At 43.6% G+C, this 26,050-nt stretch overlaps 1 protein-coding gene across 7 annotated transcripts in view; it reads left to right on the forward strand.

The window, feature by feature from the left end:
- KANK1 (KN motif and ankyrin repeat domains 1) overlaps positions 1-26,050 on the forward strand; it is a 122,110-nt gene that overhangs the window by 72,485 nt on the left and 23,575 nt on the right. For 4 of the 7 annotated variants that reach the window (XR_003538556.1, XM_027709578.1, XM_027709579.1 and 1 more), the window contains exons 1-2: positions 21,942-22,067; positions 23,019-25,673. Coding sequence is in view for 6 of the 7 variants with exons in the window: in XM_027709578.1 (XP_027565379.1) it covers positions 21,998-22,067; positions 23,019-25,673 (2,725 nt within the window). In the remaining variant the exon portion in view is untranslated. Of the gene's footprint in view, positions 1-21,941; positions 22,068-23,018; positions 25,674-26,050 lie in introns of those variants that run through there. The other 3 variants (XM_027709582.1, XM_027709581.1, XM_027709584.1) reach the window with 1 other exon arrangement.

A 26,050-nucleotide genomic window follows, 5' to 3' on the forward strand; every position in this document is an offset into this window, starting at 1 on the left:
TGCAGAACAATTTTCTCTGCTTACAAGGAAAGAAAAATTGTGCATAGAGTGTTACTGATTGGTTTACTAAATTTTTTTCTCCCTGCAGTAGAACTGTCTACTGAAAAAGTTGGCGGGTTGACATGTAAGCCTAAAAGAAGCTAAGTGCTTGTACTGGGGGATGTGTTAATGCAAGATGAAGTTTTAATTTCAGGTTTGTTATGCAAACAAGGCTTCTTGCAGGGTAAAGCCGTTTGTTCGTAGAAAGACGCTATAATAAATTGCAATTATTTAATTCAAAACTAAATTGGACAACATTTTGCAGAGACTGTCTGGACTTGTTGGCTTTGCAAACCCTTGAGGCCGGCGTTCTAACATGCAGCTATGTACGCCTGTGTCTCCAAATCCTCAGCAGTTCATAACAGACAGAATACTGGGCTGCAAATACCTGTGATTTGTTGTGCTGCTATGCTGCCTGGGAGAGAATCCTTTTGGATGAGCAGGAACTGATTTGGGCGTTGAAGGTATTGAAGCAAGTTTTTTAATTGCATGGAGCTCCAAGAGTGAAAAGACAAACTTGAGGGGTGGTGTTTTTCTGCACCCTCTGCATCAATCGGCAACAGGAAAAAGAACTAGAAAGACTTGTTAGGGACTACTAAACTGCGTTTACGTTACTTGAATATTTTGGCAAGTCTCACCACATGTTCAGCTTCATTCAAGTATGAAGTGACTAAGAAGCAGTGGTTTGCTTTGGTTAACTCGAGAATGTGAGTACTTGTACTATTAAATGATTATGTCTATGTGCCATTTCGGTAATTTTTTCAGAATACAAGCCTATATGTACTATTATTGCTGCAGATAAAATCTGTAGAGGAATGCTTGAATTTGGAACTTGTTTCCAGGAAAGGATCTAGCTATTTTGCGTTTGTATAGAGTGTTGGGGTTTTTTTTAAAGGATATTTATGGGAAGAACATTTGCTGTAAATTTTTTCAGTGAGTGTGTATTCGAGATAACCTACAAAGCAAGTAAGGACTTTATCATGAAAGCACCTATCATAAATTTCTCTGTTTCTTGCCTATCTCAGTAAAGACCTGAACTTTAAAATGTGGCGAATAAATAACAGAGACTGTGATTTATGCTTCAGTACTGTTTGTCAATAGTTTTTTTTGCTGCCGACTTACAAGTTTTATCACTCTGTTCATGTTTTCATTGCACAGAGGTCTTTAATGAACTATATTTCTGTGATCCGCAAGCTTATTTGTTCATTTTTACATATTTTGGAAGTTGGTTTGGCAACTTGGTACTGATTTTGGACTAGACTTCAAAGTTGTGCCATCTGCTCAGAAACAGCTGAAGTCTCTCTAGCACTAACAATAGATAAATTGGTGCTCGCAGAAAAATTTGCTTTATTTTATCAGTCGAGTGCTGGGTAGTCACAACTGTTTGCTGTTTAGAGTGTGCCCTGGTGGCATGTGAGCTTACTGCTCAGTCCAGTAAACTCACCATTATTAAGGAGTGCAGTGCAAGTCCAGACTGTGCTGTGCCACCATTTATGCTTTGAGGAGTCTGCCTCAGGAGCTAGGAAATATCCTGCATCTGTGGGGAGCTACTGGGAGGCTGAAGTTGATTTGGTACATGGTACAAATTAATTTCTTTTTGCATAGTACAAGAGAAAAAAAAATAAATAAGGTGATTGTTTCTCTAAATAGTATTAGTGTCTCCATTAACTGCTGGGTGAAACTTCCAGCAATTGTTAGCTTCTGTGCTTGCCAGGACTGATGCATAATTCATCTATTTACTGAGGCTCTGCTAATATTTCTGTAGTGATATCTGTAGAAACATCTTCCAGTCAGCAAAAAAATGCAGAGTGTGCACCAGTGGAAAACTTACAGGGCAGTTTGGAAATTGTTTTGGACGGATTTTCATTCTTTTCACTAGTAACTGATTTGCAGAAACTTTCTTTTCAAAATATGTGTTCTGAAAAGCATGGGATGGAGTAAAATTCCAGTCCAATTCCGTTTATTCTGATGTGGAAAACAAGGAAGCATCAAAACAAATATAGGAGACTGATTTAAGAAGATAAAGGATTTAAAGCTGTATTTGTTAGTAACCGTAACAGAAACATCTGTTTTATTTGACTTCCCTAAGCACCTCATGCTCTGTATCCAGAAACCACAGAATTGTCAGTCATCTCTTTAATAGACATAAGAAAGTGTTTTTAACAAAAAAGCTTTTCCAATTTTCCTGAGTAGGATGGACTGCAGGGGTCAGTATAGCAAGGCTGTTGCACAAACCCATGCTTTACTTTGCTGTAAAGCAAATGCATATTGTTCTCTGTACATAGTGTCTGAGATTTTCCTGATCCTTTCTCTTTCCACCCTTCTGTCTGTGCCTCCTCCTCAGTCTTGTTTATGGATTTATGTTTTCATGTCTTCCCATTCCATTTTTAACATGCTTCTACATACAGGAGCACTACATCTTACACAGATTCATTTGAACTGTTCCCCTGCGTGTTTCACTCCTCTCTGTGCTTTACATCTTTCAGATTCCTGCACAGCTCTTAAAGCAGTGGCATCATAGCACCTGAACATAATTTTTACTCTTAGTCTTCTTCCACTCATACAACAAGGAACTGTTGCTGTAATAGCCAGCCTGCAGCTGTCACATGTCTTTGCTCCCCGTTACTCTTTTCACTCCCAGCAGATCTGGGCATCCACCTCCATTCTTCAGACCGTGCCATGGCTGTGGGACCGCAGGTGGTTTGATGACAGATACCAACTGTATCTGGACCGCTGTTTCCTCTGCAGCAGCCTGGCACCCCTCCGGTTATTTTATATATGCACGGTTACTCTGCAGCACCCCGTGGGCCTCTGGAAAGATTTTTTCTGTATCTGAGCAGTTTTCTTGTCTCCTAAGTGAAGTTATAACTACATATCAGTCAGTCAGAGAATGAGGCCATTACAAGAGGCTGCTGCCTGAATGAATGTTTTTTAAGATATTAACGTCACCATGACTCAAAGACCAAATGTTTAATAAATGTGTTTTCCGTCTGCTGGTATATAAATGCTTAAGCAACTGTTGAAAAGTATTATGAAAAGCCCTGTTGACTTATTAACCCTTTTATTGAAGCCAATAAATAGAACACACATTTACTTAAAGCAAATGTTTTTATCATACACATCCTCAGCATTACTTTGTAACAACTCTTACCAAACATTTGTAGACATACTTTTCTTTCAATTACTGTATTACTGGAGTTAAGAGTCTCTCCTATGATTCAGTTTTCCTGATTCATATAATCTTAGGCAATATGCACGGAGTTTTGCATGATTTCCAGCCTAATGATGTGAAGTATAGTCTAAGAAGAAATTGCTGTGCACCAGAATATTACTACGATTACTAACTTCAGCAGAATATCCACCATTTTTCATTACAGACTATCACTCAATAAATGGGAACTTACAGACCTGAAGGAACTGGCAGTAGAAAGTGTTTGATTGCTGGGTAGTAATCAGTCTGATGGAACCTTTACTCCTGAGTATTGCAGATGCCTGCCCCGAGAGCCCAGCTGACAACCACTCTCCACTGCTTTCCTGCAGGGTAGATGCCACTGAGGTATCACTGCGGTGCTACTGACACCCCAAGCTCTGAACTCGGCAGCCTCTGAGTTTGCTTAGGGTAGCAGATGCAAATGACCAGGAATAAGTGAGTTGTATTTTTAGCAAATCAGCCTTGTGAGCAAGGGTAATTTGTTTGAGACAGGACTGTGTGATGAGAGACTATTTACACCTAGCCTTGTTCCCCTGCCATGCTCCCTGCTCCAAGCCCGCTTCCAGTAACCTTCAGAATTAAAGCAGATGGGTGTGTGCCCAAGGTGTACTTTGGCAGCTCATGGGAGACTCTTGCCATCAGGAGACCCTGCTGAATTTCCATGTAGTCTTGTGCTTTCTGGATGGGCAGATGGCATGCAGGGCTGTCACTGGGATCCAGCTGCTGCCTCAACCAAGAGTGATCTTGTGAGTCACTCTGGTGGTGCCCAGTATTTAAAAACAAGCTAGGGTGGGACCCTGAAACCTGTAGGGTGAAGGGTGAGTGAGCCTCCAGTGATTTCACATAATCTCTGTCATAAGGCATATCAAAACTTTCATCAGCATGCTGTAGTACACTCAGCTGATGCCAGATCTGCCTTAAGGACAGGTGGCTGGAGCTGAAGCACACGATCTCACAGCCAATGCCAACTTTTTACTTGAATTAATAATTGTTTCTGCAATTGCTAGTTGATACCTGTAATATAAGGGTGCGTTTGCCACAGCAGCAGAAAGCTTGAAAATGCATTGACTTGCATTTGCCCAACCTAGAGGCCTTTACCAGACTGCAGAGGACCAGGGACTATGCATTCTATTTTACACAGGACTTGTTGCATGAAGAATGCCCTACAGGTCTGATTTTGAAATCTGCTGGAAAGGGAAGGGGCAGGAGGAAGTTAAAAAGGATACAGTAATTACAGTGTCATTGGGAGCTTGAGGACATAGCAGTCTGGCCTGAATAGCCCAGTCCTTAGAAATGGAAATTGGATGTGGTGGAAAGCAGATATAAGCCATATAAGATGCTGATGCTCTGCAGAAGGACAAAGTGCCACAGGAAAAGTAACAGATTTAATTGTTCTGTCTTTTGTTCAGAGATTACTGCAATTGTGTCTTGTTCGGGATTATTTTTTGCAGCTGCCCAGAAGCTTCTTACATCTCACCTGACAGAGGACTGTGTTCATTCTCTCTGACGCAAGGTTGCTCATGGAGCAATGCACGCTTTCCTTCTCTGAGCTGTTGCCATGCACTTGCCTGGGCAGCACCTGGACCTTCTAATGTGGCCTGCTGCTGCTTCCTGTGGAAATACATGCCCTGTACACCCTGGGAGGCAGCTAAGGGTGCTCATCTTGTACTTTTAAGCCAGTAGTGTTCTAGGGACTCATCAGGCATGCCTTGCTTTTAATGGTACCCTGCAGCCTTACTGAACTGGTGGAGATTAACAGTGATAAAACCCCTAGGTTCTTATGATCGAAGTCACGGCTTTACACAGTCTGGTGGCAGCTGGGTGAGGTGCCTCTGTGGAGGAGCAGCCTTTGGGACTGGGTAAGAGACAAGCACCAGTAGCAGGGCAGGCACATGTCAAGGGAAAAATGCAGATAATAAACTTTTTCTAGACTTGAAAAATTATTCTCTCTGCATTGTCTTCCTTCCCCTCACTTTTCAAGATACACAACTCAGTAAATCTTCCCCAAACCTATTCTACAGTATTCCTCACTTCACAGATTCTTCTGCAGAAAGCAGTTTATGAATAATGCGTATGAATCTCCTCCCTGTGGGAAGCAAGGGTATTTTGTTGCCTTTAAAAAAAAGACTACGATCCCTCAGGAAAATTACTTGGACTGAAATTGCCTGATTACAGTTAGTTGTCTTTGTGTGAACACTGAGTGCCTACATTTAAATATATTCCTTACAGAATGGTTACTACTGGAGCAAAAGTCCTTGAGAGGCTTTTTGTAATGGCCACCTCTCCCCTCCCCCTCCTCTTCAAGCCATTTCTAAGGATTTGGATTAGAGATGACAGAAGGGCAGCCCTTCCCGTATCATGTTTTCACAGCACTTTTAGGGGCTAAGGGAGCACTTGGGCTGCCCACGTGTGCATTGCTTCTGTATCTCCATTTCCTTCCTTGTGAAACATGACTCCCCTTGATGGCAGAGTACAGATTCCTGCCAGGATGTCCCTGTGTGACCAGCTCTGAGCTTTGTGAGAGAAGCATGCTTGTGTCCATCCTCCCCATTTTCTCTGCCATTCCCTCCTCTGATTTCAACCGGAAATCACACTTACTACATTGGCTGAAAGCAGTGGTTGACCTCTGCTGTGGGATGAGGGTTGCAGTCTCGGGGGTGAATTAGCAGATCAACCAGGTCCAAAATGGGCTCTCCCCCTCCCAGTCTCTAACTCTTTGAAACCTTTCCTGGCATATGCTCAGTCTCTTGAGAATTTTCTTCATCTGACTCTTCACACAGATTTTGACAAAAATAAGGGCTCAGGCACTTGAAGGGTAGGTGAGTGTCATATTCTTTCATGCTTTCAGTCTATCCTTCTCTACTTTTGCAAAGTGTTCTTACCTGTAGAAGTAGGTAATGTGACCATTACCCCTTCTGACATCCCATCCCTGTATTTTGCTCAATTTCTCCTCCCTAGTTACCTTGTGCTGTAATGAATGTTTTATGTAATTGCCTTCTCTTTTTTTTAATTAATATATTCCTGTATGTTTTTTCTTTATAACAATATGTTGCTTTCCTTCAATATGCAGGATTTATCTGTGATATTTTTGTATTGCCCTTTGCTATTTGATTGAAAGCAGGAAATGGACGGCTAGAGAGAAGGGGTGGAAACTCTTTTAATATTTGGGTTTGAAGGTTTGGTCAGATTAGGAGGAGGATCAGATTAACTGATAATTGGGAACAGATTGTACTCCCTATGTAAACCAGACATCTCTAGTCTGGAGTAGTCTCTTACTGCTGAGGGGCATGTTTGTTGATGTACTCCTAGCCCCTTCCCTACCCTCGTTTCACACAACCAACCCCTCTGCCTGGAGCACTGCCATATGGTTTGCAGAAGGTCAAATAATAGAAAGGAAACACTTGTACAACTTAGCTGCTGTTACTGAAATTTCAGGTCTAATCCTAGCAAATAGGTCAAGTTTTAACACTTCATGTACACTGCTTGGTAAATCGAAAGTGTGTAGCTTAAAAAAAAAAAGTACAGTGTAAAAAAATGCAGTAAAATGTATGGCCATGACTGAAAAAGTGGACTAATATTTCTATATGATAGAAGCATAAAGACAAGATCAGGGCAGTCAGGTTTCAAGGACTTACAAGGATCAACAAGTTTTTTCACTTCGAGAAGTCCGTGGCTAAGTCCTTTCTCCCCCTCCCTCCAGCAGAACTGATTCTTAAATTTTACATATCTTTTTACATATCTTTTTCCATATCTTAAGTTAAAAAGTTAAGAAAAAAGGGTGTATCCTACAATCATTCTCTTCTGCTCCTGTTCTCTGGTTTTTGTTCATGTAGACAGATGGCTGTTACATAGCTTTTAGAATTGTTATGACTTGAATGTGCTCACAAGGCTATGCATCCACTGTATTGCCCTTTAGACTTTCACGACTCTCCCTTTCTATCATTATTACAGTTCTCTTCCCTTCCTCTCTCTCAGACAGTGTTTGCCATTCAGGAAGCTCACCCTTCTCTTTTTGTTCCCTGATACTCCTCTCAGCGCCTATTTCCAGTGCTTGGTCTCACCCTAGGGACACACACAAGGACTTCTCCATGCCTGTAGTCCCTGAAGAGCCCTTCTCTGTCCCTGCTCTGCCTGTTAATACTCAGAGGCTTCCTGGCAACCCATCTGCAGCACTATGGAAAATGCACTGTTGACAATTATGGAAAATTACTTACCTATCCCCTTACAGGGAAAAGTTGTAAGGCTACAACTCTACAAGCACATGCATGGCTCAGCCAGATCATCTCAGCCCATAGAACAAGACACCCGAAACAGCCTGCTCCACAGCAGCAGGAGAGACATCTTTTTGAGAAACTGAGTGTAGCATCTCCTGCTCCACTCCAGCTTTACTGTCCTTCTCCGATCCTGCTACTGTGTGAAGTACTGCATGCACTTGTATCAGTTACATTAATAGGGCGTGTATTCTTGCCCATGGATCCCATTAGGCAGGTCCTGCTTATCTGACCTGATCTCCTTCTATGACAAGGGGACTTGCTTAGTGGATGAGGGAAAGGTTGTGGATGTTACTACCTGGACTTTAGGAAAGCCTTTGACACCGTTTCCCATAGCATTCTCCTGGAGAAACTGGGTGCTCTGCACTGTTCACTGGGTAAAAGCTGATGAATGGTCTGGAGCACATATCTGATGAAGAGCAGCTGAGGGGGCTTGGGTTGTTAAGTCTGGAGAAAAGAAGAATGAGGGGGAGGACCTTCTCACTCTCTACAACTACCTGAAAGGAGGCTGTAGATGGGGAGGGGGTGTTTCTTCTCCCAGGTAGCAAGTGACAGGATGAGAGGAAAAGGTCTCAAGTTGTGCTAGGGGAGGTTTAGATTGGATATTAGGGAAAATTTTTTCACCAAAAGGGTTGTCAAGCTTTGGAACAGGCCTCCCAGGGAATTGGTGGAATCACCATCCCTGGAGGGATTTAAAAGACATGTAGACATGGTGCTTGGGGAGAGATATGTTCTAGTGGTGAACTTGGCAGTGCTGGATTAACAGCTGATGATCTCAAAAGTCTTTTCCAACCTAAACATTTCTACAATTCTATGATTATAAGAAAAAAAAATATTTCACCAGATTTGAAGACTTGAATGGTTTACTTGCTCCCACAACAAGACTTCTGACCATAAGCTTTGCAGCAGTCATGTTGGGAGAACAGTAGGGATCATTACTTGCCTAAGGACACACAAAATACCAACTTGTTGAATTTCCTTCTGTGGGAAGCTAAACTATACAGACACCTAACGATGATACGCAGTGCATTTTCAACAGTGGTATGGGGTCCATTTTTCAGTTGCATCCTCTCTCTGGTTAGATGCTAAGTGGTGAGGGACCCAATTGTAGCATGCAAAGTCTCTTTTATGAAGGTTTTTAATGTTATGTAGTCATTGGGTCGGATTAATCATCCATAACTGTATATCCAGGCACTTGACCAGTAGATCTCCTTACAGTACGAACACATCAGCTGCAGTCTGACAGTTTGAACAAATTTATTGAATACCTCCCAGCTACCCTGAAGACATACATTTGACACTGTGACTTAGAAAGCATCCTGGCCCATCCCAGCTCAGGAAGTCTTCTGGGTTGCAGGTTCCTGGAAGCTGAGAGGAGAAATGTTGCTGTATGTTTGCTTTCTTCTTATGCACTTCCAGAGGCATCTGCTAGGGAGGAGAAGATGGGTAGGCCAGATCAGTTTCAGGTCCAGCCTGAATGGCTAGCAGGTTTTAAATCATTCTGTGGAAACCAGCTGCCAGATTCTGGAAGGCTGTAAAGAAAAACAAACAAACAAACAAAACCCACAGCAATGCCACTCCTCTCTCACAAATTAAAACTGAGAAGAACCCCATATCCAACCTTCATTAAAATGCAGCAGCTGTTTCGAAATATATACCTGACAGTGGTGGGTAAGGCCAAGCTCTGTGCCCCTCTGGACTGGATCATTGTAGTCAGGTGGCTTAGCTAATTCTTTCCAAGCTGAGCTACTCCATTGCTGAGGAAAGCATGTGTTTTAAAGAGCTGTGTTTCATCCATTGCCTTTCACAGATCCATTGTGCCTTTTGTTTTCAAAAGGGGTGTCAACTTGCTCTTTAGATAAGAATTTATCAGCTGGATGGCTGCCATGCACCAAACCTTATATTCACCCTGCTTTAGACCAAATCAGGTTTTTTGGTCACTGGGGAGCTGTGCTCTGACCTCAGTTTTGTTTCTACTGCAAACAGTAGCTGAATGAGTTTATTTGACACTGTAAAGGTCTCAAAGGCCAAGAGAATAAATATGCATGTGCTCTATACCTTTAGGTTTTACTGGTGCCAACCCAGACATGTGCCTCCATATTTGAATTGCTGGACAAGGGATGAAGTGCTGATACCCCTTACAGGTTATTACATGCACTCGTGGCAGGTCTTTTTCAGCCTGCTGAGTTAACAGAGCTTTGAGTAGAGTCCACTCAAGGTGCAGGACTTGATGCAGTGCTCATTCAAATGTCGAGCCCTTGAAACCACAGAGTAATGATAAAGACATGGAGCATGTGGAGACAGCTGCTGAAATCTGTTCTTCTCTAAACCAGATATCATGCTGTCTTTTTTTTAAAAAAATGAAATCATATAATGTTTAGAGAATTTTTTTATTTCTTCTGAGCAGAATCCTAACTCTTGAGAAGAATGTTCTGGCATACCTTTGTCTCCTCATATTCTATTCCAGATGTCATGTTTGTTTTCACAACAGAAAACTAGATGGGTCTTTTCATGTTCTCCCCTGCCTGGTGTGATGAACCTGCTGATGGAGCTAAAGATGCCCACCAGTAACACCCAGTGCTGCTGTACTTTGCTTGTCCCCACCTGGCTGGTTGAAAGACAGGGCTTGAAGGCCAGTGAGCACAAAGTGGTGGCTGCAGGCTCCACACAATGTTTCAAGGGCTGAATTTTTGCTTTTTTCCTGAACTGAAAGCACGGGTTGGGTTTCAGCTGCCCTAGAGTTTTTCTGTCTTCTAGGGGAAACTTCAAAACATGGTTAGAAGCTGTTCCCAAAAAAATTTTTATGGAGAGCTGCCTTTTTTAGTGGATGGTGTGATTAGAGCAGAGATTAAACCAAATTCACCTAAAATTCAGTACCTTTGTGGTCCATACATGCAATGAGTTGGCTACATCTACAGACCTTCTTCGGATTTTTTTGGGAGCTCATGTTTTATACTGTACACATAAGTGACTTGTAATTCAAGGAAATTAATTTAAAATTATCTAGAGGGCAGGACCTACTTTATAGTCCAAAAGCTGATGCCTAGAAGTATTATATATTACTTTGCTTCATACTAAATACCACTGAAGCCATTACACATATTCAGGAAACACTTTTATTGGAAGTCTGCGCCATTTTTGCTGAAGGCATTATGGAGTTCTTGGACTTCTCTCCTGTTATTTCAGCAGAAGATCCTGCTTCTGCTTGAAGCACAGCTCTTCTAATCTGCAGTGATCTTGGAAATTGTTTTGACATTGTTTCTTTTTTAACTTTTCTTGGGAATCTGCATGGAAGGCATCATAATAAAGTTCTTTTCCTTTAGTCCTGTGAAGTCTTAGGACCTTTATCCTTGTTAAATTAGTCTGTACCCTTGTCTGTTTACTTTTAGAGTCCTTGTTTGGCTGTACTACAGCAACTGTTACTGTATGCAGAAGTGAAGAGAGATGGAGCTGAGGGCTTTGAGGGTCTTTTTATGATGCTGAGAAGTGACTCTTCTTGCATCTGAAATCCCAATTATCCTTACTTCTAACATCTATACTTGGTGTTATGTGGAAACAAGAAAATTGAATATGAAAAAATCAGATATGTTTGTCCATTGTTTTGAAAGTGCTTGTACTAGCACCAAGTATATCTTGTGCATTTTGGCTGTTTCGGGAAAAAAAAAAAGAAAACATATACTGAAAGTTTTTTATTTTTATCCCTCAAATTATAAGCTGCATTTGAGAACCATAAATAAAACACAGACAGAATTGCAAGCAGTGGTAGTTACAACAGAGGTAATTGTTCTCCCCAAATTATATCAATGAACCTTTCTGTGCTCTTAGTCCACATGTGGGAGTGAGAAATAAGAGGTGAGGGTGAAGGGCTTAGGGAGGAAGGGTGGAAGAGAAGTGACCTGAACTTATAATTGCCTTTTGGAAATTAAATCTGTCTTCTTCAGAGAGAAAACAAACAAACAAACAAACTCTTTTTAGTGTGTCATTTGGTATGGTTCCTTTTGCCCTGCTGCCCATTTCATGTATTTTAACCCTTGGGGAGCCAAAGGCGTTGCACAGCATGTGAAGTGCTGTGAAGGAAATCACTGGCGCTGCACTGGGCTGGCTGCCAGGCTGGGACTGTCTCAGGAAATTCCAAATGAGTATAAATAAATGCGCTGTAGCAACCACTGGGCTCCCTGCCTGCTGATGTGTCAGGAATACGCACTCCCTTTAAGGCAAAGGAAAGTGTGCTTCAGACTTAATTTCCTGAAAAACTAAACGTGGCAACGTCGAGGGGTTCGCTTCTCGGTGGATCGGTGAGTGAGACCCTTGAACAGGGTTCAAGGGGGAAGTGGCTGGCTCTGCTAGTGCTGCAGGATGGGGAGCACCCTGGGACAGCATAGCTGAAACCAGCCAGCCCTTGATGTTCTTATAGGATATTGAGTTGAGATGGGTAGAGATTTTTTTCTGTATTTAAACAGTGCCAGTTTAGCTGGGTTGTCTCACAAGTGCTACCATCTGAAGGGAGTTTGCAGTTGGGGTTTCATGCACCTCTGGTAGCCTCTTTGGTTTTGTCCTTACATACTGAGGAGTTTGTTTCCTTCAACAAGCACAAGTTTTCTAGTGGAAGATTGGTGTTGTGAAAACTCCAGTGAAGGGAGCAGAATGCTGCACTTATTTGCTGCAACGCAGTGGTTCAAAAGCAGAAAGGTAGCTGTTATTCTCAGAGTTACTAATTTTGAATATTTTTCCACAGACTTTCAATTATAAGCCACTGGTTTTAGCTATTTAGAATGTACATAAAGAAAAAATTCTAATAATGACCTTTTCCATATTTTCTCTGATGATTGCTTTTTAAACTCTTTTGAGAAAATCAATTTGTTCGTCTAAACTATTTTAAATGCAGAAAAAAAGCTTTCAGGTTCTTTTGGCAAATGCAAATAGCTTATGCTTTTGAAGTTTGGAAAGCAGCACATGTCTTATCTCATAGAAGGAATCAGTACTAGATTAATATAAAAAAGGGTAGGAGGGAACAATTCCTGGTATTTGAAATATCATGCTGATTATGCAGCATAAACCATATTCCTTACAGAGGCAAGCATGTAACAAAATAATGTCTTTCCAGGACTTATACATACAAATATTTGTTGAACCATTCTTGCAGAAGAAAATTCTCCCATTTTTTCCATTCTGTGCACAGCTGTAAGACCAAACTGAAACTGTAAATCAGTTTTAATATTCCAAGGCAGGTTTATATCCCAAGAGTCCAGGTTCTTTCCTGATGGTTACTCCTATTACAATAGCCCTACATATCTGTTCTCCACTTCTCACCTCTTCACAGATTTACAGACACATAAGAGTAATGACATTATAAATCTAAATATTTTGGGTTTGTGATTCAGTTGTTCTTGGCTAGAAAGCAAATACAACCTTCTTTGCTTGTGCTTCAGCATGTAACACTGATGCACCTTTGTGTCAAAAGACATTTTCGGGCAAACACCCAGCCTGCATCTGTGACTCCTTTGTCCCCCACAGGGAGATGATTTGGATGAGTGAGGAAGGAAGAGAAAAAATTGGGGGTTTGCTCCTCTTTTGCTTTGCCAAACTTCTGTCTGAGTTTTGGGAAGCCCATGTGCATGCAAGCCCTGGACTTTGTAACTGTTTTTTCCTATGTCACTTTTATTGTGACAATGCAGTGATGTAAAACAACAAGGGATAATGTACTGTTGGAAGAGCGAGGCAGGTATGCCACATTTTCAAGCGCTGGCAAGGGAGGGAGGGGAGCTTTGGGGTTTCTCCTGTGACACAGAGGATTGCAAGGTTGTTCTTTACTAACACTGGGAGTCAGCCTCGTGTTCATCATCACCACTGGCTGACACGGTTAGCCCAGATCTGTTGGGATGTATTTACAGAAAGGAGGACTCTGGTGATCTGAAGCTCAGATCTAATGAGATGCCTTTTTATAAAGGAGGACCATGGTGGTCTGAAACTGAACTGCTCTCCTACTGTATTCTGTAGATCACTTTGCATCTCTTTCTCCCAGGCTGCAAGGAACTTGAAATTGGTATCTACTGTTTGCCATAACTTACATTATTTTGCCAGGCCTGAGTTAGTCTGATTTAGAAAGTGTCTTTAAATTGAATGCACTTCCTTTGTCACAAATGTGCATGGAGGCAAAAAGCATGCACACGGTAGTAAGTGAATGAAATAAATACTCCAGGGAATGACGAAGGACAGTTCTCAAGCAGACAAATACTTCAAGATGAAAAAAAGTGCACATGGAATCAGGTGCTTGGAAAGAATAAATTCATACTGGTTTGAACTTGCCATGTTGGCATCTAGTTTCCCAGCATAAGTAAAGAGGATGGAGATGGACATAAAGGATGACTGTTGACACCTCACTGCTCCTCCCAGTGATAAGTGAGAGAGCGGGAGGATGACTTTACTATGAGGAGATGTACATCTTTCAGGGAAGAGCATTTTCTGTGTCTGAGCCTGTCACCATTTCAGTGGTTTGCTTTCAGTGTAAGGTTAGCTCTTTCTTCCTCCGGTACATTTCTTTATATGGAACATTACTTAAAGTGGCATTGTCGAAGAATGATTTGGGAAGTGCAACAGTGAAATGCAACTGAAGCTGCTTCTGTCTTGCTTGATAGTGGACCTGCTGGTCATGCTCAAAGCCACAGGACACTCACAGGCTGATTTGTGACAACAATTTGCCCAAGTTGCCACTATTTTTAGAGTCGTTTCTACCAGAGGTGTCAGTGCTGTTGGTAACAGCAGCAGCCCCACCATGGTTTCTGCTCTGCTCTTACTTGCAGCTTGTGGGGCACTTAACACAGTACACTAATGACTATATCCCTTCCCACCCATGCCTTGCTTCCTGCCACCCGTAGTTTGATTTCCCTTCGTACCTGTGAGTCAGAAACTGGGATGGAGGCAAAACAGACTAGCCTCTTAGTTTTCAGTTTCTGTGGTTAACAGCCTTGAGCTGGTGCACACACAAGACATCCCAGCACAGAACTGCCGGATCTAGAGCTATTCCTAGAATGTGAGAGCAGTTGAAAAGGAGATTTATTATTGGCCCCAAATAAGGGAAGATAAGAATATAAAGCAGATTTTGTGAACTTTGATAAGGGGGCATATTGCAGTCATTCTCAAGACAATTGTGCTTTTTATTTTCCCCCAGGAACATATTTATCATAAAAAAATTAATTCTTTATTCAAGGTTAATTAATTTGCACAATTTTCTTATAGTATGTATTTTCTAGTTTAAATGAACTTCTGTTTGAGCTGTACCTTTTCAGTTCAGACATCCTAGAAGTAAAAGTTTTATACATCAAAAAGAGGGTTAAGAGGTGTATTTTTTTGAAAGGTAGTTTTTGCTTTCAGCTCACAGAAATAATTTTTAGTTGTGGTTATATGACATTCAGATATAAATTCTGTAGGTAATTCTTTTTGTACCATGTGAAAGAAAACATTTAATGGTGTAAAAAAAAAGGCAATGTGACCTTGAAAGACCCTCCCCTAACATCAAAAAGGCTATTCATTACATATATGCTCCTTTGAGCAGCTGGCTGGCGAGCATTCTGAGCATTTTCTATGTGATACCAAAATATTCTGGTTGTCACAGCATGTAGCAAAGGGTGAAGAATAAGAAAAGCCAGAGTCTCTTCTGCAAGGTTAAGAAATAGTTCTGTGGTTGAGAAATTGACCCCTGAGGAGGAGGTGAGAGTGGGACATCCAGATTAGTGCATCCATCTGATCACCAGTACCAAGGTGAGAGCTGGACTCGTTGTTTTTGCTGTAATGCTAAACTCAGGGAACTACAGGCCAGCCAGTCTCACCTTCAAGCCCAGCAAGATCATGGAGCAGATACTCCTGGAAATTATGTACATGGAAAATGAGGAGGTGATTGCTGAGAGTCATTCAGTATGGCTTCACTAAGGACAAACCAATTTGTCTGACAAATCTGGGGGCCTTCTACTATGGGGTTACAGGGGATGGTGGGATGAGGGAAGATTGACTGACATCACCTACCTGGACTTGTGCAAAGTATTTGACACTGTCCCGCAGAAAACCCTGGTCTCTAAACTGAAGAGACATGGATAGAATTGACTGGAAGGTTGGAGTCAAAGAGTTGCGGTCAACAGCTCCATGTCTAAGTGAAGATCAGTGATGACTGGCATTCCTTGGGGGTCAATATTGGGACTGGTGTTTTTTAATGTCTTTATTAATGACATGGTCAGTGGGACCATCCTCAGCAAGTTGCCGATAACACCAAGCTGTGTGGGCAGGAGGGCAGGAATACCATCCAGAGGGACCTGGACAGGCTGGAGAGATAGGCCTGTGCAAACCTCATGAAGTTCAGCAAGGCCAAATATAAGGTCCTGTGTCAGGGCAATCCCAAGCTCAAATACAGGCTGGGCAGAGAATGGATTGAGGGAAGCTTGGGGGAGAAGGACTTGGGGATGTTGTTTGGCAAGAAGCTCAAAATGACCCAGCAATGTGTGTTTGCAGCCCAGAAAGCCAACCACATCCTGGGCCGCATCCATAGAAGTGTGATCAGCAGGTCAAATGAGGTGATTCTTCCCCTTTTCTCCACTCTTGTGAGACCCCACCCTGGAGTACTGTGTCCAAGTCTGGAACCCCCAGCATAAGAAGGATGTGGACCTGCTGGAGCGAGTTCAGAGGATCATGAAGATGATCAGAGGACTGGAGTATCTCTCCTGTGAAGACAGGCTGAGAGAGTTCACTTGTTGAGCCTGGAAAAGTGAAGGCTCCATGGGGACCTTCTAACAGCCTTCCAGTACCTAGAGGGGGCCTGTAAGAGAGCTCGAGAGACACTTTTTACAAGGGCACGTAGTGATGCTTTTAATGTCATTTGCATTGTGGCTGTGATTGTTTTGAGCTTTTCTCCTCATGCTGTAATCATCCTACTTCTAAAAAGAGCATGGTAATAAGACAGCGTATTGATTCTTTAAATTCCTCCTTTTACCAGTGCTGCATGGTAAATGTGCCATCTTAGCCCAGTGCCCTAGTGTTTGCATTTCACAGAGCAAGCAAAACACAGCAGCCACATGAACCATTTCTCTTCAACTTTGATGCTACTTATGTTCATTTACTTCAGGTACTGTCCTTAATTCACATCTCTAAGGCTTACCGCTGCACATATCTGAGCTGGAGCATCTACATCATGAAATAAAACCGTATTTATTATACAGTGATGTAGCTTCAGCCCTTCTCTGTTGTTATTATCAGGGAAGTTGCTGTTCTCTATTTTCTGATTACAACTCCCACCCTAAGCACTATTTAGATGTTAGATTTAAAAGTCAGGTCCCCCGTTGGTGTATTGACACATAAATTTTTGAAAGTAATCTAAGAACAATATATAAATTTTTTCCCAGTTTTCTGCTACTCATTTTTCTTTTCAGCTACTCATTTTTTAAATTTACAGAGAACATTTTACACTGGAGATTTATTTCTTCAGTAAAATGTGCAGTAAATGGAATTTCTCTGTAATAGGAGAATCCACTGCACCTGTAACTGCAGGTTTGGTAGCAGGGTCTGTCATCCCTCTCTGGCTGGGGAGTTCTGATTTGGATTACACCACAGCCTCTGGTGCATCAGGAATCAAATCCCGTTTGCTCCAGGCATAGCTGTAGCTGGCAATAGCAAAACAGATTATCTTTCTTACCAGGTGGTATTTATTGATTGTTTTTCCATAGCAGAAAAAGAGAGGGAAGTGTTACCAGCCACATCCAGAGTATAGTGTAGTGTTCTGGGCAATTGTGCCATTGCTTGTACAAGCAGAGCAAGGTCATCCAGGCACCACAGCCTGATGCTGCAGGAGGCCAGCACCCAGCATCAGGGTGTGATCATGGGCAGCTTGGTGGCTTGACTGCTTTGCTACAGTGGCTTTCCTCCTTTTGGAAGATGAGCACACACCGCAGGCAGTGTGTGCTCTACACCTGTGGCGTGCTTCACAGTGCCACTCTGTGCCTTAACTGCAAGGGGAAAAATAAAACACTCAATGCTTCTACTATGTCTGGCAAAGTACAGAAATTTCTGTAAGTTTTCCTCTCTCTGTTCTTGGAATAAAATAAAACCAAATCTGTTAGGTTGATTGTTTGGGTTTTGGACTTTATTAACCCCTCAACCCCCTTGGAAAACAATGGAGAGCTAGGCTGAATTGTTGGGGAGCTAGAAGCATCTTCTATATATTGTTATATGGACTAGAAAGCTGGTCAATTGAGTGTGGAAGTTTAAAGTCTACTTTCCAAGAGGTTTTGCTGTTGTTGTTTTGTTTAACTTACATTCAAACATCCCAAAACTTGAAAAGGTGAATGAAAGAAAAGTAGTCAATTATTCTATTCTGCTTTTTCTTTTTAAAAAAGTGCTTGGCCTCATGAGTTTTGGATCTTTCAAAAGGTGAGGCTGATACTCATTTATATATGCAGAAGAACAGAAAAAGAAAAGAACAAAAGTAGTATTGGAGATGGAAGGAGGAGAAACCCCATCAATTTATTCTCTAGTAAGGAATCAAAAAGTCAGAAGTTTTTTTTTTTAATATCTTCTTTTCCTGCCCCAGATAACCTTTCAAACTGAAGTTAAGCATATAAAAATACTGATCTGACTCCATTTATGCAAACTATTGCCTCTGTATTTTTCCTTTGCAGCATTCCTTAAGAATTGTCTTAGACCATAACTCTGGAAAGAGACTCTGTTATTCATAACAGTATTTCAATGGAAAAGACTTCTTTAATAGCAGTGAGATCCAAGATAAAAATGCCTTAGAGCAGAAACCACAATCAGATGGGGAGAGAAGGCTTTAGATGTGATGTCTCTATTTATCAAGGCACTCTTGGACTTTTAGCTTTGGAAATACATCTTCATTTGCTTCTCTTTGCTCTTTTTGGACCTTCCAAGGCAGCTCTACAATAGTTTTTCTAACCTCCAGAACCAAAACTCAATGTGTGCCCACATTTTCCCTTCTTTCATCTTCCTCAGAAGTCTTGAAGCACATCAACTAAATATTCTATTTTTTTTCCAGTTCTCCTGGTCTGAAAGCAGACATGATTAGTGTGGACTCAGGTAGGGCTGACTCAATATTTTAATATACTGATGTTTTTGTGTAGTGCATTGGATAGGATATGATTTAATAGAAGTTGGTAAGACTGGAATGTTTGGACAGAGCCAGTCCCAGCAGTGCAGAAGGTGAGAATTGAACAGAGCATTTTTTAAATGCTGCTTGTGTCCTGCCCATGGTTATCCTGTAGCAGGGAGAGGGAAATGAAGTCTTTGCATACTTCTGGAGAAACACATTAATAATGACAGTACCACAATGAGGTCTCTGTGCTTCACAGAGTGTTCAGAGTGTTTTATTTTACAGGTACTGGCTTAAAAACATGATGTATTTGTGTCCATTGCATTTGAACTAGATGACCTTAAACGTCTTTTCCAACTCAAATTATTCCATGAAAGCAAGAGTGTCTGCAGCATTTTCACAGACAAAAGTGTATGTGTTTGTGCATCTGCACACGTGATTAATATTTGCCTGATCTACTACAGAGCTAGGGAATAGTTTTTTTTAATTTTAGCAGTGTCCATGATCAGCTGGCCAAGGATGAGACAAGGCGCCTAACAACAGTGTTTGTCATCATCATCATCATGGCTAGGCTTCGCGAACGAAGATTTGGGAAGGGCTCTACCCATGTTTGTTGCAAGCGCATCGGTGGCTAAAAAGGCCAATACGAGAGAGGCATACGGTTGCAAAAGGCACAGCAGAAGGACTCCTTAAATGGTATATTCTGCAAGGCACGATTCTTTCTGCGTTGTCTTTTCTCCTCAAGAGTGATCCTGTGTGCTTTCTCAAAGGCATCAGCAGCGTTATAGATGGTGTGTCTCCAGACCTCCCAATTGGAAGCCAAAGTAGACCAGTTATGGTGGTCAATATGGCCAAGGCTGAGATGTTGTTTCAGGGAGTCCTTGTATCTTTTCTTCGGGGCTCCTCTCTTGCGGCAGCCGGTGGCAAGTTCACCATAAAGCAAGATCTTAGGGAGGCGGTGATCTTTCATCCTGGAGACGCGTCCTGCCCAGCGCAGCTGTGTTCTCAGTAACATGGCCTCAATACTTGTGACTGCTGCCTGTTCAAGAACAGATGTATTGGTCACATAATCTGACCTGTGGATGTTTAGGATTGTACGGAGGCAACATTGATGGAAGCAGAGTGTTTGTACTGCCTGGTATTTTCTGCAATATTTCTCTGTGTGTTGGGATAGAAATCTTTTGCTTACTTGAGGTCTCTGGGCATGAAGGGAAATGGACACAGCTACCTCTGAAGTTAGTCTGGGGTACCTGCTGGTGTAGCACTTGGTACCCACCCATCATATCTAGGGAGTAAGCGCATCCATGGTTCATCCAGAACCTAAGGGCTGAGAAGAAGGAGAGCTGCTTATTTATTTCATTTTTATTAGATTTTTTTCTTTTTGGAACCAGTAAAACCATTTTTATTGCTTCAAAACAGCCATCCATTTTGCTTTGTTTCACATTTAGCAGGCACACCCATTTTGGCCCTTTCTCTGAGACAGCAAAATGCACAAAGGCTTGGCACAGCTCCTGCATGCTGCATCAGTGTTGTGTTGGTGGTAGTGGATTGCATGCCTGATCCTCGTTTGTCTTCACATACCAAGAAAAGACTTGAGAGATCAGCTCATAATACTGGGATTGTGATGGTGGAATGCTCACTGTGTTGTTTTAAGGAGAAGCAGTAGGCAGTCAGCTCCATGCACTGTCTTGTGCTTGTGCTACAGCAGATACAAACTTGTGTCCTGGCAGTGCTGCCAGCTTAAGCTGAGAACCAAAGAGATTTCATTGTCAAGACATTGAACTGCCTGTGTGTGTTGTGGAGAGGTTTAGTGAGGGCTTCAATGTCACTGTAGTTATTTTTTTATTATTTATTTTTTATACATTTCTGTTAAGCAATCTTAATTCCATTCCCTGAAGAAAAAAAAGACATCTGAGATCCAGTTTGGCTCTCATGACTGAAGATGAAATTTGCATGTCTTTTTAGAGATTTCATGAATATTTTTTCAAAGATGCATTAATTCTTAAGCTCTGTGACTTTCAAAGAGTCTGTTCTTCCCACCCCCATTGAACACTTATGCATTGTGCCTGAGGACAGTTTAGAGCAGCTGCCTTACTTCAGTGGTGTAGTGATGGGAGAATCGGAGATGTTGCTGGATGGGAAGACAAGGACCAAGACAAACAAAGGAGGAAACTGAGGGAAATGGGACAACAGGTAGAACTGATGTAGCTTGAATTTACATGGGCTGGGTGAAGTGACTAAAACCACGTCTGGGATGAGGGGTGAGAGGTAACCCGATTTTGGTGTGGATTGGTAGAGCAAGCAAATGCATGTAAGTAAAGAAAACGGTCAAGAAATCCAAAGCATGGGAAGAAGGCAGAAAGAGCCCAGATGAGGGACAGTGAGAAAGTGGGGACAAAGCCAGGGTGCAGGAGGGACCAGTCTAGGGTATGGAGCTGTGGAGTGCGGAAAGAAGAGTTGCTTGGCTTTGGGGAATGGAGCCAGGATGAGAATCTGGGAACAGTGCACTGAAGAGGAGTACTTCAGAGAAGTTCTCTCCTTGTCAGTGAGAGTCCTGGAGACTTTTTCCCTGCCTGACAATGAGACAGTCCTGCTGGAAGGAGCCAAGCAGCGTGTCCTTATGTGTTTGAAGTGTCTCTGTATGCATGTATTTTTGCTTCCACTCTGGTATTCAGATGGCTATTTTGGGTGTATCTGTAAGTAAATACCACAGCATACTGAGACTCCAGTCTTTCAGCTGAATCATGTGGTCTGGGGGGGTTGTTTGTGTCTGTCGAACCGTCTGTCTTCACTGCAGAACGGAGGTAATAAGGTGCTCCGGTCGGCGCCACCGTTGTGGCTATCACACACGTGCATGTCTGTGTCTGTGCCTCCATCCTATTCTTCTCCCGAACTGATGAAGGTTCTTTCTGAGCAGCGTCCTCCTCCCATCGGCTTCTCGGGATGTCGTGTGGTAGCCCGAAGTATGACGGATCGCCATGAAAGCAGTTACACTGTCTGTAGGCAAAGATTTTCTTAAGTATGCCAAGGAAACTGGAAAAACAGGAGCTCCCGCCCCCCCCCCCCAAGCCTTTTTAGTACAATATTAAGTCACTTCCTGTAGTTGCAGTAAGTCGAGAGTTTCTTTTTTTTTATTATTTTTTTATTTTGTTCTCTCCAACCCCCTCCGCCTTCCCCGAGGCTTATATTCCTTTAAGAAGACACGGCTTCCAAGCCTCGCCTTTCAAAAACGAAACGCAGAGCTGAGTCCGCGTCCAGCACGGCACATCGCGGTGCTCCCTGCGGAGGGCGGAGGGCAGCGCGGGGGCGGGAGCGCGGGGGCGGACGGCGCTTCCTTATGGGGAGAAGCAGGAGCGAGCTGGAGGGAGGCAGGGCTCCGCCGTGTGACACATGAATCTGGGACAGCCATACGTGGCTGGAAAATTTGCAGTGTGGGGGCAGAGGCATGTGGCTAAGTCAGGTAACCGGAAAGCTGGCTTTTATTATTTCTCCAGCGAATAACTCGCAGCAGTTGGTTTTGGCTTTTTATTTCTTCTTTTTTTATTATTTTTTTTATTTTTCTCCTGCCAAGTGGGCCTGGAGGAACAGGTTGTATAGCAGTGCTGCATATAAATACGCAGCCTGAGAAAACCCGGGGGATCTGTTGAAGTTTTATTTAGATTGCTTCGCAGACAGGTGAGTCCTGCATCTGGAGGGCAGGTGGGTGCTCCTCTTATGCGAGGCTACAGCCTTCCTCAGCAGTGGGATTTGGGACCCTGCTGAAAGGGGGTCCCACCACCTGTCGTGGTGATGGGGGCTTCATGCAGTTTAAAATGAAAGAGGCAGAGGCACTGGTGGAAGTAATACGAGCTGAGGTGAGAGCAAACTGGTGTTTCTGCTCTTGCAGCAGCACTTCCCACAGCCATAAAACAGCTGCAGAGCTGTGTAAAGTCTACTGGCATCAGTTGCATAAGGAGCAGGGTCAGAGTTCCCTTCGCCTGCTCTAATGCACCCTCTAGAGAATTTTGTCTCTGGATGATTTGTGTACCTTGTGATCCTACGGTCTTTACTTAATAACATAGTGTGTGTGAAAGCTTGGTTTGAGACAGGAAGAGTGGAAGGATTTGGGAAAGGACAGCTTTGAGCTGCTGGCTCTGCTCCTTCATTAACAGGCGCTATCTGTGCGCTATCTGTGCGTATGCGTGTGTACACATTTATGTGGGTATGCACTTCTCAGCATTTGAAAACCTACTGATTAACGTCTAAAAAGTTAATCAGGATTTAGTGTTGAGGGTCAGTCAGCGGAAAGTTGGTCTGCTCGCTGAGCTGCAGCAGCAATTTCTGCCTCTGGCGTGCTGTGAGGACCCATCTTTATATGCTTGTGTGTTAGTGTGTAGTTTACTGAATGCTGATTTTGTTTCTTCTTTTCCAGAAAAAGAGGAAGTTATTATAAATGGAGAAGATGAAAAAGAACGGAAAGACCCGTATTTTGTGGAAACACCTTACGGCTACCAGCTAGACTTAGATTTTCTAAAGTATGTGGATGATATACAAAAGGGGAATACCATTAAGAAACTAAATATCCGAAAGAGGAGGAAAGCTGTACCAGTTTCTGTGAGCACTAAGAACTCTAGTGGCCAGTGCAGTGGCTGGACCTCTGCAGAGTCTCTCTCTTCATCAAACAGTGATGAGAACAAGCAGTCTTCTTTGGCAGCGAGGAGTCAAGTAACCTTGTCCGTCCCTGCAAGACCCTCGGTTTCCTTTGAAGTATCTCCTACCTACTTAACTGTCCCTGAGAATAAACAGCTTCCTCCTCCCTCCCCCCAGCCTCCTCGGCACAACCTCCTTGTAACCAAAACTCTCATGGAAACACGGAGGCGACTGGAGCAGGAGAGGATGATGCAAGTCACGCCTGGAGACGTTCGCAGGCCCCGGCTTTCCAGCTTTGGAGGCATGGGCTCCACAAGCTCCCTCCCCTCTTTTGTGGGGTCCAGTGGGTACAGTCACATGTCTCAGCAGCTGCAGAATGGATATCAGGGTAATGGTGACTACAATGCCTGTTTCAGCTCCTCCTTGGGCAGTTCTATTCGTCACAGCCCCATGAGCTCAGGAATATCCACGCCAGTCACCAACGTGAGCCCGGTACATCTGCAGCACATCAGGGAGCAAATGGCAGTTGCCCTCAAGCGTCTCAAGGAGCTCGAGGAGCAAGTCAAGACTATTCCTGTGCTACAGGTCAAAATTTCAGTGTTGCAGGAGGAGAAGAGGCACATGATGGCTGAACTCAAAAACCACAGGAAAGCCACTCAAAATGACACATATGGTTTCAGAAAACGGTCCTACAGTGCTGGAAATGCAGAGCAGTGGGAACACATGTCTCAGGTGAGAAGAGGTGGAGAACTGTATATAGATTGTGAGGAAGAGATGGAGAGCGTGGAGCAGAGCTCTCAGAGGATAGAGGAATTCAGGCAGCTGACTGCTGAGATGCAAGCCCTGGAGAAAAAAATCCAGGATAGCAACTATGAAAGTCCAGCAAACCTTCAGGTGAACCGAGAAAGTCTGACAAAAGAAGCCCGATCCATTGCTGTGGGTGCTGATGAGAACATGAATGATGTGGTTATATACAGCAGATCTGCAAGGCAACACAAAGAAGTTGCTGTGGGGACAGAGAAAGAAATGAGGGAGTGTGGGGTTGGGGTGACAGAGGCCATGCTCGGATTGTCTACAGAGGTTGAGAAAGAGATAGAACTTCAGCAGCAGACCATCGAAGCCCTTAAGGAGAAGATTTACAGACTAGAGGTTCAGTTAAAGGAAACTACCCATGACAGGGAAATGACCAAATTAAAACAGGAGTTGCAGGCAGCTGGTTCTAGAAAAAAGGTGGATAAAGCCATGATGGCTCAGCCCCATGTCATCAGTAGGATGGTGGAGGCTGTCATAGAAACGAGAGACCAAATGGTGGGAGACCATGTGGATGTTGCCGATTCGTCAGTGGGAAACCACCTGCAGACAAGCAGCGTCGGCTCCTCCTGCATACCTGCCATGCGGAGCACAGCTGTGGGCCCTGAGCTGCTGATGAGCCAGTGGCTGGTGAGGGAGAGGGCAGAGGTGCAAGATCAGGGTACAGGGAGGTCTGTGGAGCTGCATGATAAGGCAGTGGGCACAGAGGCAAGTGTCTGTGAGGCAGGCGTCAACACAGAGGAGCCAGCAGATGTGCCAAGCCCCTGCCAGAGGGCACAGGCGGTTGGAGCAGTGAGATCCGTGGGCTGCGGGGACTGCTTGGTGGATGTGGTGGTTTGCGTGCCCAAGGAGTGCGTGTCCCGTGAAATGTCCACAGAAGCTGTGCCCAGGGCAGAGGCGATGGTGATGGCTGTGCCTTCCATGGCTAGCCAGCAAACCAGCACTGCTTTGGAGATGGTGAGCCAGTGCACCAGCACGGAGGTGGCCTGCCTGGCTGACTGTGGGACTAACACCGCTCTGAGCAGCTGTGATAAACAGACCAGCACAGACAGTGTGGAGATGCGGAGCGTGGCAGTGGGGGATGGCCGGGTAAAGGATATACATGCATCTGCTAAAATGCGTTCAGTTGGAGTGGGCACTGTGCTTTCTAGCCATCCTTGCTTTGAGAAGCCCTCTGCAATAAAAACCAAAGACTGCGGCATTGGACAGATAGGTGTTCATGAGAACTACCTGGTTGGTCTGAAAATGAGGAGCATTGCCTGCGGACCCCCTCCATTGCCAGTTGTGCCAACTGGCACCAGGAGCATCGGTGTTGGTGTAGAGTCTGTGTACGAGCCGGTCAGTGGTCAGTTGGAAAGCCCTCTGCCTCCGCCTGAGCTGAGGACGGGCTTGGACCACTACATCGAACGTGTGCAGAAGCTGCTGCAGGAACAGCAGATGCTGCTTGCTGAAAATTACAGTGAATTGGCAGAAGCCTTTGGGGAGCCCCACTCCCAGATTGGATCTCTCAATTCACAGCTCATCAGCACCCTCACCTCCATCAACTCTGTCATGAAATACGCCAGCACAGAGGAGCTGCGGAGCCTGGACCTTCAGAAGCAGTGCATGGAGAGAAGCGCCACATCAGGTAAGCCCAGCGTCCGGGCACACCTTTGGTCTGCTCCTTCCCGGAGCTGCAGGTCAGTTGCTTGCTAAGCTCTCTTAAGTCTGAAAGCCACTGTGTAATCCTCCCCAAGGAAGCACAGAGCATAACATTGTTGCTGAATGTGGCCATTGGGTATCTGTCCAGCCCCTTGCTGGTAGTCGAAGAGCCAGAGGTGGCTTTATCTTTCCCAGTCCAGCAGACTCTGAAGGTCTTAATAATGATGGTGCTATGGCTCTGACCATGCAGGAGTGGTGCCTAAAACTATGAAGGGTTTAATCACCCTGCAAGGTGTTGACTTCATTTTATAACTTTAAGAGTATTTGAGGTTAGTGCCTGTGAGTTTGGAATTTTAAACTTGG

Source organism: Neopelma chrysocephalum, unplaced genomic scaffold, assembly GCF_003984885.1.
Source record: "Neopelma chrysocephalum unplaced genomic scaffold, ASM398488v2 Primary Assembly neopelma1_96814, whole genome shotgun sequence".
NCBI lineage: Eukaryota > Metazoa > Chordata > Aves > Passeriformes > Pipridae > Neopelma > Neopelma chrysocephalum.